Raw genomic sequence first — 13,667 nt, forward strand, 5'->3', positions numbered from 1 at the left:
AACCTGGGAGGACTTCTATACCCAACCGGGCACCACTGAATCAGAGGACTGTCAGTACATTTCGGGGAGTGAGGGAGGGGTGGGGGATTTGTACTAGGTGCTATTTAAGGGTTTAGAACAGGGATATGCAATTAGCGGACCTCCAGCTGTTGCAAAACTACAAGTCCCATCATGCCTCTGCCTCTGGGTGTCATGCTTGTGACTGTCAGAGTCTTGCTATGCCTCATGGGACTTGTATTCTGCAACAGCTGGAGGTCCGTTAATTGCATATCCCTGGTCTAGAAGTTTGTACTGCAAGGTGGTAATTTTGTGACGGCGAGATGTGCGTTACGTACTACTAACCCCTGCACCCTGCATTAGGTACTCCCGACCACTGTGAACTGTGCGTTACTTATCCGAGACCTCTGAACTCTTTGTTCTATACAACTGACCCCTTCACTGTACTTTACATACTACTGACCCCTGCACTCTACATTAGTTATTACTGACCTCTGTACTCTACTGTACATACTACTGACCTCTGTACTCTTCATTAGCTATTCCCGACCACTGAACTGTGCATTATTTATCCAGGACCTCTGAACTATTTGTTCTATACAACTGACCCCTGCACTCTACATACTACTGACCTCTATACTCTATTGAACATACTACTGACCCCTGCACTCTACATTAGTTATTACTGACCTCTGTACTCTACTGTACATACTACTGACCTCTGTACTCTACATTAGTTATTAGTGACCCATGTAATCTACATTACATACTACTAACCCCTGCACCCTGCATTAGGTACTCCCGACCACTGTGAACTGTGCGTTACTTATTCAAGACCTCTGAACTCTTTGTTCCATACAACTGACCCCTGCACTGTACTTTACATACTATTGACCTCTGTACTCTACATTAGTTATTACTGACCCATGTAATCTACATTACATACTACTAACCCCTGCACTCTGCATTAGGTAATCCCGACCACTGTGAACTGTGCGATACTTATCCAAGACCTCTGAACTCTTCTATACAACTGACCCCTGCACTCTACTTTTCATACTATTGACCCCTGAACTTTACATTAGTTTTTACTGACCCATGCAGTCTACATTAGTTATTATTGACCCATATAATCTACATTACATACTACTAACCTCTGCACTCTTCATTAGCTATTCCCGACCACTGAACTGTGCATTATTTATCTAGAACCTCTGAACTATTTGTTCTATACAACTGACCCCTGCACTCTACATACTACTGACCTCTATACTCTATTGTACATACTACTGACCTCTGTACTCTACATTAGTTATTACTGACCCATGTAATCTACACTACATACTACTAACCCCTGCACTCTGCATTAGTATTCGTATTCTACCTTACATACTGCTGACCTCTGTACTCTATTTTACATACTGCTGATCTCTGTACTCTACTGTACATACTATTGGCCCCTGCACTCTACGTTAGTTATTACTGACCCATGTAATCTACATTACATACTACTAACCCCTGCACTCTGCATTAGGTAATCCCGACCACTGTGAACTGTGCAATACTTATGCAAGACCTCTGAACTCTTCTATACAACTGACCCTTGCACTCTACTTTTCATACTATTGACCCCTGAACTTTACATTAGTTTTTACTGACCCATGCACTCTACATTAGTTATTATTGACCCATATAATCTACATTACATACTACTAACCTCTGCACTCTTCATTAGCTATTCCCGACCACTGAACTGTGCATTATTTATCTAGGAACTCTGAACTATTTGTTCTATACAACTGACCCCTGCACTCTACATACTACTGACCTCTATACTCTATTGTACATACTACTGACCTCTGTACTCTACATTAGTTATTACTGACCCATGTAATCTACATTACATACTACTAACCCCTGCACTCTGCATTAGTATTCGTATTCTACCTTACATACTGCTGACCTCTGTACTCTATTTTACATACTGCTGATCTCTGTACTCTACTGTACATACTATTGGCCCCTGCACTCTACATTAGTTATTACTGACCCATGTAATCTACATTACATATTACTGACCCCTGCACTCTCAGTTAGTTACTACTGATCCCTACACTCTGTGTCTGACTACAGACAGACTACTGACCCCTTCACTCTGCATTACTTACTACTGACTCCTGCACTTTTTGTTACTTACTACTGACCCCTGCGCTTTACATTACTTACTACTGACTTCTTCACTATGCATTACAGGCTACTGAATTCTGCATCACTTATTACTGACCCTTGAACTCTGCATTACTTACTATTGATCTCTACACTCTGTGTGACAGACTAACGACCCCTGCACTTTGTGTAACTTACTACTGACCTCTGCACTCTGCATTGCTTACTACTGGCCCCCACACTTTGCGGAACCGGAACTCTGCATTACATACTACTGACCTCTACACTGTGTGTGACAAACTACTGACCCCTGAACTCTGCATTACTTACTAGTACAAAGCAGGGAATCAAAGCCAGCACATACCTTAGTAAAAGCAGCTCACAGTACACATATAAAGACTGGCTAGGCATACATTTATCCTTTTGATTGGCCCAGACATTAACCCCTTCCCAGCCGGTGTCATTAGTACAGTGACAGTGTATATGTTTAGCACTGATCACTGTATTAGCGTCACTGTTACATAGTAGTTAAGATTGAATAAAGACAACAGTCCATCCAGTTCAACCCGTGTAGGTGCACATGTGTCAGTGTCATTTCCCATATCCCTGTATATTGTGTTCCATAAGATGCACATCTAAGAGACTTTTAAGAATTGCAATACTCCCCGCTGACACCACCAATTGTGGAAGAGAGATCCACATCCTCATCGCCCTGACAGTGAAAAACACCCCCGCTCTGTTTAAGCTTAAATTGCTTCTCCTCCAGTCTCATCGTGTGGCCCGGTTTCCTAATTGTAATGAGTAATGAGGGTTACTGCAGAGTAATGGGGGGTACTGCAGAGTAATGGCGGGGTACTGCAGAGTAATGGCAGGGTACTGCAGAGTATTGGGGGGTACTGCAGAGTAATGGGGGTTACTGCAGAGTAATGGGGGGTACTGAAGAGTAATGGCAGGGTACTGCACTGCAGAGTAATGGCAGGGTACTGCACTGCAGAGTAATGGCGGGGTACTGCACTGCAGAGTAATGGGGGGTACTGAAGAGTAATGGCAGGGTACTGCACTGCAGAGTAATGGCGGGGTACTGCACTGCAGAGTAATGGCGGGGTACTGCACTGCAGAGTAATGGCGGGGTACTGCACTGCAGAGTAATGGCGGGGTACTGCAGAGTAATGGCGGGGTACTGCAGAGTAATGGCAGGGTACTGCACTGCAGAGTAATGGCGGGGTACTGCACTGCAGAGTAATGGCGGGGTACTGCAGAGTAATGGCGGGGTACTGCAGAGTAATGGCGGGGTACTGCACTGCAGAGTAATGGCGGGGTACTGCACTGCAGAGTAATGGCGGGGTACTGCAGAGTAATGGCAGGGTACTGCAGAGTATGCACTGGTATTGCAGAGTATTGGCAGGGAATTGAGGGGTTAAATTCGGTGAGCAGCGATGTGGGCACTGCAGATGCAGCCCACATCGCTGCTGACACCGATCTCTTTCCCCTCCGCTGTACCGATCGATACAGAAAGGGGAGGGAGGAACAGGCGTCATAACATGACGCCGGTTTGTTTCCAAGTGATCACTCCGTCATTTGACGGAGCAATCACGTGGTAAACGGCCGCTATGAGCGGCCGTTTACCGTGATGCGCCGGGTCCTATGGACCCGGCGGTCACGGATGCTCTCGAGTGCGCACACCTCGGGGCACGCGAGAGCAGAATTCTGGGAGGCCGTTAATTAACGGCCTCTCTGAGTTAAACAACCGCCCTGAAGCCGTTAATCGGCAATGGGCAGTTGTTAAGTGGATAAAGCTAGATCACTAGCTATATAGGTGAGGTGAATATAGTGGTGTATACTGCGGTCAGGGCACAGACAACAACCACTACACAGCAGCAAGATAGGAAATCAGCCAAAAACGATTGGTGTGTACTGTGTTGAAGGTACACAGAACACCCACTGCTTCAGATGCAAAGTAACACACTACAGGAGGCCGCCTTAAAGGCGGCCTTATATAGTGTGGGGCGTGCACTACACAGCCTGAGCTATGATTGGCCACAGGCAGGATGCCTGTGGCCAATCATGGCTCTCCTCGCTGCCGGCGCTGCGATTGGCCAAGCATGCGGGGTCACAGTGCATGCTTGGCCAATCATCGGACAGCAATGCACTGCGCCAATGCAGTGCATTGTGGTCCGCGCGCGCGTCACTCGAATTTTGACGCGAACGGCCAAAACGTTTGGAATTCGCCGAACGCACGAACAGCCAATGTTCGAGTCGAACGTACGTTCGACTCGAACACGAAGCTCATCCCTAGCTACTATGCATCGCATAGTAGACCATTATGTGTCACTTACCTGACACAGGAGCCAGCGATGTCACCGCTGTCCCCTGTAGTCCGCCGCATCCATCTTTTCGGTGGGGTCTCGCAGCTCCGCCGCTGTCATTCGGCGGAGCCGTGATGACGTCACTCCCGCGCATGCGCACGGGAGCCGACACGCGCGGCAGCTCCGTTGTTGGAAATGCCGCGCTCAGTGCGCCTGCGCGCCGCTGTCTACGGCGCATGCGCCGTAGACAGCGGTGCCTGTCTTCGGGCAAATATCTCCTAAACCGTGTAGGTTTAGGAGATATTTCTTGGACCTACAGGAAAGCCTTAATCTAGGCTTACCTGTAGGTCAAAGTGGTTTGTAAGGGTTTACAACCACTTTAAGTCCCTTAGAAACCTTGTATTTATTATGGTATCTGGAACTGTTCATAATTCCCTCTACCTTGACTGAGGCCCTTGTTCCAGTTAAAGAAAAACAGCCCCAAAGCATGATGGGGCCACCACCATGCTTCACGGTGGGTATGGTGTTCTTTTGGTGATGTCCATTGTTGTTTTTGCGCCAAACATATTATTGGGAATCATGGCCAAAAAGTTCAACCTTGGTTTCATCAGACCAAAGCACATTTTCCCACATGGTTTTTGGGAGACTTCAGATGTGCTTTTGCAAAGTTTAGCCGGGGCTTGGATGTTTTTCTTTGTAAGAAAAGGCTTCCGTCTTGCCACTCTACCCCACAGCCCAGACATATGAAGACTACGGGAGATTGTTGTCACAAGTACCACACACAGCCAGTACTTGCCAGATATTCCTACAGCTCCTCTAATGTTGCTGTAGGCCTCTTGGCAGCCTCCCTGACCACTTTTCTTCTCATCTTTTCACCAATTTTGGAGCGACTTCCAGTTCTTGGTAATGCCACTCTTGTGCCGTATTTTCTCCACTTGATGATGACGGTCTTCGCTGCGCTCTATGGTATATCTAATGCTTTGGAAATTCTTTCGTACCCGTCTCCTGACTGATACCTTTTAACAACGAGATCCCTCTGATGCTTAGTAAGTTCTCTGCGGACCATGGCTTTTGCTGTAGGATGCGACTAAGAAAAATGTCAGGAAAGACCTACTAGAACAGCTGAACTTTATTTGGGGGATAACCAGAGGAACTTTAAATGATGACAGGTGTGTACTGACTTCTGTTTAACATGAGTTTGAATGGGATTGCTTAACTTATAGCTTTTATATTCGTTGCAGCAAGAATAGTGATTGCAAAATCTTAGAAATCCACAGGGATCCCTTTTCACCTGCTAAAATCAAAACTATCACGGATAATGGAGAATGAATGCCTCTCGGCGATCTTAAACGATAAGGTAGCTCGGTGTAATAAAATATGGGACCCCTGGATCAACTACCCTCTCGGCCACATAGTGAGATGGGAGTGGCTCAGAGGTTCTCCTCTCCGGGGTCGGGGCGCCCCCCCCTTCCCCCACTATCCTCTACTTTTCTTTCTACCCTTTTTTTTTTTTTTTCTTCTTCTTCTTCTCTCTCTACCTTTAATTGGAGCTGGCCTTCAGGGGCTCGCGGACCAACCGGGGGCCTCTGGACCCACTTAGAGGTTAATTTAGTTGGTCTCACCTAGTAGTGGAGGTGACGGAGGGAGAAGGGGCCTCCCCTCTCAGTTCTCAGAGTGACACGTTGAAGCATATTTGTGCACCATTTAGAGGGGGCTCCTACTTTTTGTTTTCTATCTCAGGCTTAAAGCGGAGGTGGACCTCCGCTCATCGGAACCCTCCCCCTCTCCGGTGTCTTGTCAAATAGCGTCCTCCATAAGATAGTGTCCCCTGCGTACTGCGCATGCGCAGTACACAGGAACACAGATTCCGAAAATTGCCGAGGATGAACGGCGCCTGCGCCGTGAGTCCAGGTTCTATCCCCACTATCCAAGTGGACATAGAGTTAGAATAAAAAAGCGAGGGGCCATCTAAAATTCACAACCCTATGTCCGCTTGGATGGTGGGGCTACCACCTCCACTCACGGCGCAGGCGCCGTTCAGCTTCGGAGTAGCATGCGCAGTACGGAGCGGACACCATTTGATGGGCGGACTCTATTAGGCAGAACACCGGCGCCACAATTGGCACCTTTCAGGGGGGAGGGGGGTGCAGATACCTGTACAGTACAGGTATTCTGCACCCACTTCCGGGATAGCTCTCTGCGGAAAGGGGCGTAGATTACGCCCCTTTCCGCAAGTGCCCGCCCCTTTCCACAAGTGCCCCGCTGCCTGCTGGGAAACACACAGATCCCAGAGGCAGCGGGGACCGTCCTTATTGCGCAGCACGATTCGCGCATGCGCAGTAGGGAACCGGAAAATGAAGCCGAAAGGCTCCATTTCCTGATTCCCATACCCAAGATGGCGGCGGCAGCACCTTACAGACGATCTAGAGATCGGCTTCGGGTGCCGACATCGCGGGCGCGCTGGACAGGTAAGTGTCACTATTTTAAAAGTCAGCAGCTGCAGTATTTGTAGCTGCTGGCTTTAAAAAAAAAAAAAAACGCGGAGTCCCGGTGGACTCCCGCTTTAATTCACATGTAATGCCCGCTACAGGTCTGTCCTCACCGAATGAACCTAGGGGGGGGGGGGGGGGACAGGGATACATTTAACCTCCCAAAAGTACAAGTCAATGTATGATGTAACTGACCCATAATCAACCCAACACCCGTACAGCTACTTTGCATTAAGATGATAAATGTTAATTTTGTACTTGTTATAACTTTTTGAATGAAAAACACTGTACACTGTATAAATACTGTAAATAAAAATTCCAGTATATATCCCATAGTTTGTAGATGGTCTAACTTTCACGCAAACCAATCAATATACGTTTATTGGGATTTTTTTTTTTCATTTCATTTGTGAAGAAATTTGATTTTTTTTTTTTACATTTTTTATTGGATATCTTTTATAGCAGAAAAATGTTCAACATTTTTGGTCTTTTTTTGTTTATAGCACAAAAAACAAAAAACCCAATGGAGATCAAAAACCACAAAAAGAAAGCTCTATTAGTGGGAAGCAAATGATATAAATTTCATTAGTGTACAGCGTTGTTGTGGTCAGTTAATATAATTAAATTTCTCCGCACTGTATAAAGTGTTTTCGTGGTTTGTCTGGATCATGCAGGATTCTGGAATTCTTCACCTTCTGTAATGTGTATAGCAGTTCTGAGTGTGTTGTGTGTCTTCTTCCCAGCAATCTCAGACGTTGGAGCCCTGGAAGTTGTATAGTACGGTGTCCTTGCTGTTGGGTCTGGATGTCATCACACTAGGGATCTGGCAGATTGTGGATCCTCTGCAGAGGGCTATTGAGGTAAGTGAACAAAGGGGAGGGGAGGTGCATCCAAAATGTTTCTAATCAATGATGGAAGAATCGTGTGGGAAATATAAATCAAAAAATAAATATCCATGAGCTCTGACCTGGAAAGAAAAGAAGATTCCCGGCCACGAAAATTCTTTTCTGTAGCAACATGGGGTGAAACTTAAGGCTTGGTTGGTCGTATTTCAAAATCAATGGTGGCACCACCAGTTTACAAAATGCACAAAATTTCTGATTTTCAAAAGAAAATGTGTTCAGAATTTGACCCATGTATGGCGTGCATAATAGAGCCTTCTACAAACACACCGTACCATTCACGCATAATGATAAACTCATAGCATAAGGCCTATTCTAACTCATTGTACCATAGATGCTGGGCAAGGATGATCGTGCCCATTTTGACAAGATTGATTTCATAGTGAAATTATGATTTTCACCTTCGATTTTGCTAAACTTGAAACTTTCACCCATTCAGCGCCTTAGACCAGTTTCGGAAAACCAAAAGCTAAACTCATCCCTTGTCAGTTTTGTACCACGTATTGTGAGTTGTTTTAATAAAATATACCTGAACCACGAGGTTCTGATGTTTAATAAAAATTTGATATGTGAAGGGTCTTCTCTGCAACGCCAGGCTCTCTTCACCTCTTGCAACACAGCTGCCATATAGTCAGGGCTGGACTTACCATTGGGCTTGACTGGGCTCAAGCCCATGGGCCCCACCCAATAGGGGCCCCATGGCCCCCGCCGAGATACATAGCCGAGTGTACTCGGCTCTGCTCCGCTCACAGTCACACCCAGTCCCGCCCTATGATGGACATAACACGGGGACTGGGCATGACTGTGAGCCGAGCCGAGTACACTTGGCTACTCTCGGCTCCACTCAGGACTGCAAGAGGACCCGAGAGCCGCACAGAACACTGTATCTCGGTGGCACCATTTTTAAACTTCAAGACTGCAATGACAAGGCTGCCAATGACACTGGGGCAAGGCTGCAAATGGCAAGGCTACACTGTTATATGCCGATAAACACTGTAATGTATAGAAGGTAGGGCCCAAAAGTGACTCAAGCCCAGGGGCCCCCACCACCCTAAATCCTGCCCTGCATATAGTATACTGTATAGACTATGTATAGTAATCATAAAAAATATTTATACTAAAAAACAGGAGTTTACTAAAGAAGAGCCTCGTGGAGACCTGGATGTCCTCATCCTCCCTCAGCTGGAACATTGTAGCTCTGTGAAGATGAACACTTGGCTTGGTGAGTTCCATAGTTTCCTAATCTCTTCTCTTAAAATTAATTGTGGAATGTCCTATATGTTCCACATCTCTGTGTTATGATATACGTAGATGTTATGCTATTCTTTCGATTCAGAATTACCTCCTGATATCCCCAATCACTGGCAACATCATACCTTAGATGTTCAACCTCTTCACTGTTCCTTTTCTTTAGGTATTGTGTACGGTTCCAAGGGTCTTCTTCTTTTGCTTGGTATATTCCTGGCCTACGAGACAAAGAGCGTCTCCACTGAGAAGATCAATGACCATCGCGCGGTGGGGATGGCCATATACAATGTAGCAGTAAGTTTCAGAAATGGTGAGAGACATGTTCCACACGTGGTGGTCATGTGGTAAAATGTGGCGATTCTGGATCAGAGCCCACGCCTTATTATACTCTGTAACCATGGTGAATATTATCAAAGACCCCAAAATAGCTTTACTTAATGAACCTGTGGAGGGGATACCTCGACATACACAGGCTCTAAAATACTTTATGTTTCTGGTGGCCAAAATAGCTATCTCCACTGCCTAGAGGAAACTTGTGGTTGAGTTGGCTCTAATGAAGCGTAAGCTCATCTGGATAATGACTAATGAAAAGCTGGCCAGCATACTTCATGACACTGCTGTCCGATTCCAGAGAGTCTGGAATCCATGGATTCAATATCTTCAAACTCCTACGTAGGGAGTACTCTGGTGGTGGACGAGAGTGTGGATCCCGATTCCCCTTTCTCTGTTTATTTCTACTCTTCTACTTTTAATCCCCCCCTTTCTCTTTTCTGTACGGCCCTGCTTGCACTTTCCATCTATTCCCCGAGGATATTTTGAATTGGGGAGTCTCCCCTCCCACCCCTTTCTTTATATTTTTATGCAATCTGCCCCTCAATTGTTATGTAGCTGAGGAAATAGTTTTGAGCTTGTTGGGATTAACTATTCATTATCCACCTCCACGGGAATGGTGGGAGGGTTGGGGGGGGGTCCTCTCTGAGGGAAACTAGTTTCTCCTTCACTGAATAGCCTTGAATTTAACCCACAAACTGAGTCTTTTTTTTAAATGTTTGTAACGTTGATGCAACTTCCTACTGGTGATCCTATAACGGTCAGTATAGTATTCCTGAAGTTTATTGTCATTATTTCCAAGTTGACACTTTATGCCACCTGCGTAGCGATTTTGCTCTTTTATAAAACAAGAGGGGCCAACTATAGGCCTTATTCTTTTATGGAAATGTCTGCCTTTTAAACTTTGTAAAAAAAAAAAAAAAAACTCGTTCAATAAATATTATTGAAATAGAAATGGTGGGAAACTTCAGTGCAACCCAAAGCACCCACAACAGCCAAAGTGCAGCCTTAACCACTTGCAGACCGGACCATTTTGCTGGTCAAAGACCAGACCACTTTTAAACAAAATTGACGTCCTTTTTTTCCTACAAATAGAGCTTTCTTTTGGTGGTATTTGATCACCCCTGCGGTTTTTATTTTTTGCGCTATAAAAAAAAATAGAGCGACAATTTTGAAAAAAAACACATTATTTTTTACTTTTTGTTATAATAAATATCCCCCAAAAATATATAAAAAAACATTTTTTTCCCTCAGTTTAGGCCGATACGTATTCTTCTACATATTTTTGGTAAAAAAAAAATCGCAATAAGCGATTATTGATTGGTTTGCGCAAAAGTTATAGCGTTTACAAAATAGGGATAGTTTTATAGCATTTTTATTAATAATTTTTTATTATTTTTTTTTAACTAGTAATGGCGGCGATCAGCGATTTTTATTGTGACTGTGACATTGTGGGGGACCCATCGGACATTTTTGACACATTTTTGGGACCATTGTCATTTATACAGTAATCACTGCTATATAAATGCAGTGATTCCTGTGTAAATGACACTGGCAGTGAAGGGGTTAACCAGTGGGTGGCAGTGTAGGGGTTAAGTGTTCCTAGGGGTGTGTTACTAACTGTGGGGGGGGGGGGGTTGGGCTTTCATTTAGTGAACACTGATCTCTGCTCCAATCACATGGAGCAGAGATCAGCGTCACTAGTTGCTAGGCAGAATGGAGAAATGTTGTTTACACAGCATTTCCTCCATTTGGCTGCTCCGTGAGACAATCGCGGGGATGCCCGCGGCGATCGAGTCCGCGGGTCCCGCGACCGGACTCACGGGGGTGCCGACCAGCGCGGGAGCGCGCCGCCAGCGGCGCGCTCCCGATGGCAGGGCGGCATTGAATATTGGACGTACCTATACGCCAATATGCCTGCCCGTGCCATTCTGTCGACGTACATCGTCGTGCGCTGGTCGGGAAGTGGTTAAAGTGGAAGTAAACTCCCCTATCGTTTTCAGCCAAGGAAGCCGCCATCTTTGCCTCTGTTTAATCTTCGACTGCTATGGTGCTGCACATGTGATTGGTTATGACACCAGCCATTGGATGGTTTGATAGTTTGGCTGAGAGCACAGCCAATGTGCAGTTAGCATTCCCAGCATGCCTTTTTTTTAACTGTTTAAATCCATGGGTTTACTTCCACTTTAAAAGTATTTTTTGTATAATTCTCCTTTCAGGGGGCGTGACAGGGAGTGTGTCCTATGCATACATACTTTTTTGCTAATAGGTGTCCCTCATTCCCATTTAAAAAAGTTGGGAAGTATGCTATGGCTAGATTAGCGGGAAATAAGGCGAGAGTATGTTTCAGGAGAAAACTCATACAAACGTGAAGAACACAAAATTCAAGAAATTACCAGGGAAGCAATGCCTCAAAGGGATAGCAGTGCAATCAGTTAGGACTTAGCCTTTTATAATAGGGGCTTATTAAGCAATGGTATATATCATAAGTGCTAACTGTGGATCTATATGTATATGTAGGATAAAGGCAATCCAGAGGCTGGAGTCCCTTGTCTTGAACCAGACTGCCTCTTCTATTGTTTTCTGCCACCTTACAGCTTGTTCACACAAGAACAAGAGTTCAGAGCATATAGATCTTGACTGCCTTCCAAACTTTGAGCCCGAAAGAAAGGCATCTCTGAGTCCTCTTAAAAGCATTGTAGTGTTTCATGCTATTACATTTGGACTACACCATCTCTGAGTACTGATACTTTGGCACTCAACACACCACCATTTTCTAAGTTAACAAGGAACCCACCTTGAAAGAGTTCCTTTGACGTAATCAGTCTAATGCCGCGTACACACGACCGGACTTTCGGCAGAGTTCCGACAGACTTGGCCACACACAATCACACTAAAGTCCAATGGATTTGAAAGTGATGATGTACGACCGGATTAGAATAAGAAAGTTCATAGCCAGTAGCCAATAGCTGCCCTAGTGTCGGTTTTCGTCCATCGGACTAGCATACAGACGAGTGGATTTCTCCATAGGAACTGGGTCCGGCGAAAAAATTTGAAACATGTTCTATTTCTAAAGTCTGTTAGATTTTTGGACAGCAAAGGTCCAATGGAGCCCACACATGATCGAATTGCCTGACGGATTCGTACCGTCTGACCTTTGCTGTCGAAAAGTCCGGTCGTGTGTACGCGGCGTAAATCATGTCATTTGTGAGTGGTGGGTTAAAACCAACTTACATTAACGTTGTGACTTTGTGGTTCAGGTAGCCCTGAAGAAGGAAGTACTTTGATCCCCAAAAACATGTCAGCTGTATAGTTACATTATATTTGACTACCAAATGAAATTGAGCTTATAACCATCAAGTCATATGACTATTCATGTAGGGAGTTCCACACACACACACACACACACACACACACACACACACACACACACACACACACACACACACACACACACACACACACACACACACACACACACACACTCCAGAATTGAAGGCTTTCTTCTGCTCTGACAATCTTCCCCCTTTCTTTTATCCTTTTTGTTTAGGTCTTGTGTCTAATAACTGCACCAGTCACCATGATCCTCAGTAGTCAACAGGATGCCTGCTTTGCATTTGCATCTTTGGCCATCGTCTTTTCGGCCTACATCACCCTAGTTGTCCTCTTCGTACCTAAGGTAAGAAACACCATGAGCTGTCATCCAATGGTCCCTTTAAACTGATTCTGTGTGAGGTTCTACTAGAGTTCTTTGGTAGTGAGAAATCACAAGGACTTTTAAGCAAAAATCAAGTTATTTAACTTTAAAGTTTATCTACTTATTTTTGTTTTGCCTTGTATAAAGTAGGGAATGGGAAAAACTCCTCTCTGGTTTCTTCACCTTCTTGACTCAGGGAACATAACAGTAAATGAGAAGAAATACCTCCAAAAGAGGAAATCCTCTCTTAGATAGTTGTCACCAGAACTCCTCAAAGGAAGATTTCCATTCACCTTCTGGCCTAGGGACAACTGTAAGTTTTGTGTCAGACTCCTATGATAGCAAGCCCTTGTAGAAGGCCAACTCGGGGTTCCCCGGGGCGCATAGTCTAAGCCCCAGCTTCCTTCTTCTATGGGGCCTCTGATGGTGGGGATGGACTTGTAGCAGACTGGAACCAGGCCATGGCCTCCAGGTAAGCCCCGCTGAAGATGCGGAGACCTCTCACTAGTGCAGAGTACATATGGCAGGAGAC

At 45.2% G+C, this 13,667-nt stretch overlaps 1 protein-coding gene across 2 annotated transcripts in view; it reads left to right on the forward strand.

Moving 5' to 3' along the window:
- Window positions 1-13,667, forward strand: part of GABBR1 (gamma-aminobutyric acid type B receptor subunit 1) — a 345,365-nt gene that overhangs the window by 315,940 nt on the left and 15,758 nt on the right. For both annotated transcript variants that reach the window (XM_077484771.1, XM_077484772.1), the window contains 4 exons: window positions 7,702-7,818; window positions 8,989-9,082; window positions 9,275-9,402; window positions 12,989-13,117. In XM_077484771.1, coding sequence (XP_077340897.1) covers window positions 7,702-7,818; window positions 8,989-9,082; window positions 9,275-9,402; window positions 12,989-13,117 — 468 coding nt within the window. The remainder of the gene's footprint in view (window positions 1-7,701; window positions 7,819-8,988; window positions 9,083-9,274; window positions 9,403-12,988; window positions 13,118-13,667) is intronic.

The sequence above is a fragment of the Lithobates pipiens genome, unplaced genomic scaffold, assembly GCF_037356315.1.
Source record: "Lithobates pipiens isolate NorthernLeopardFrog02 unplaced genomic scaffold, aLitPip1_a1.2 Scaffold_1, whole genome shotgun sequence".
Taxonomy (NCBI): domain Eukaryota; kingdom Metazoa; phylum Chordata; class Amphibia; order Anura; family Ranidae; genus Lithobates; species Lithobates pipiens.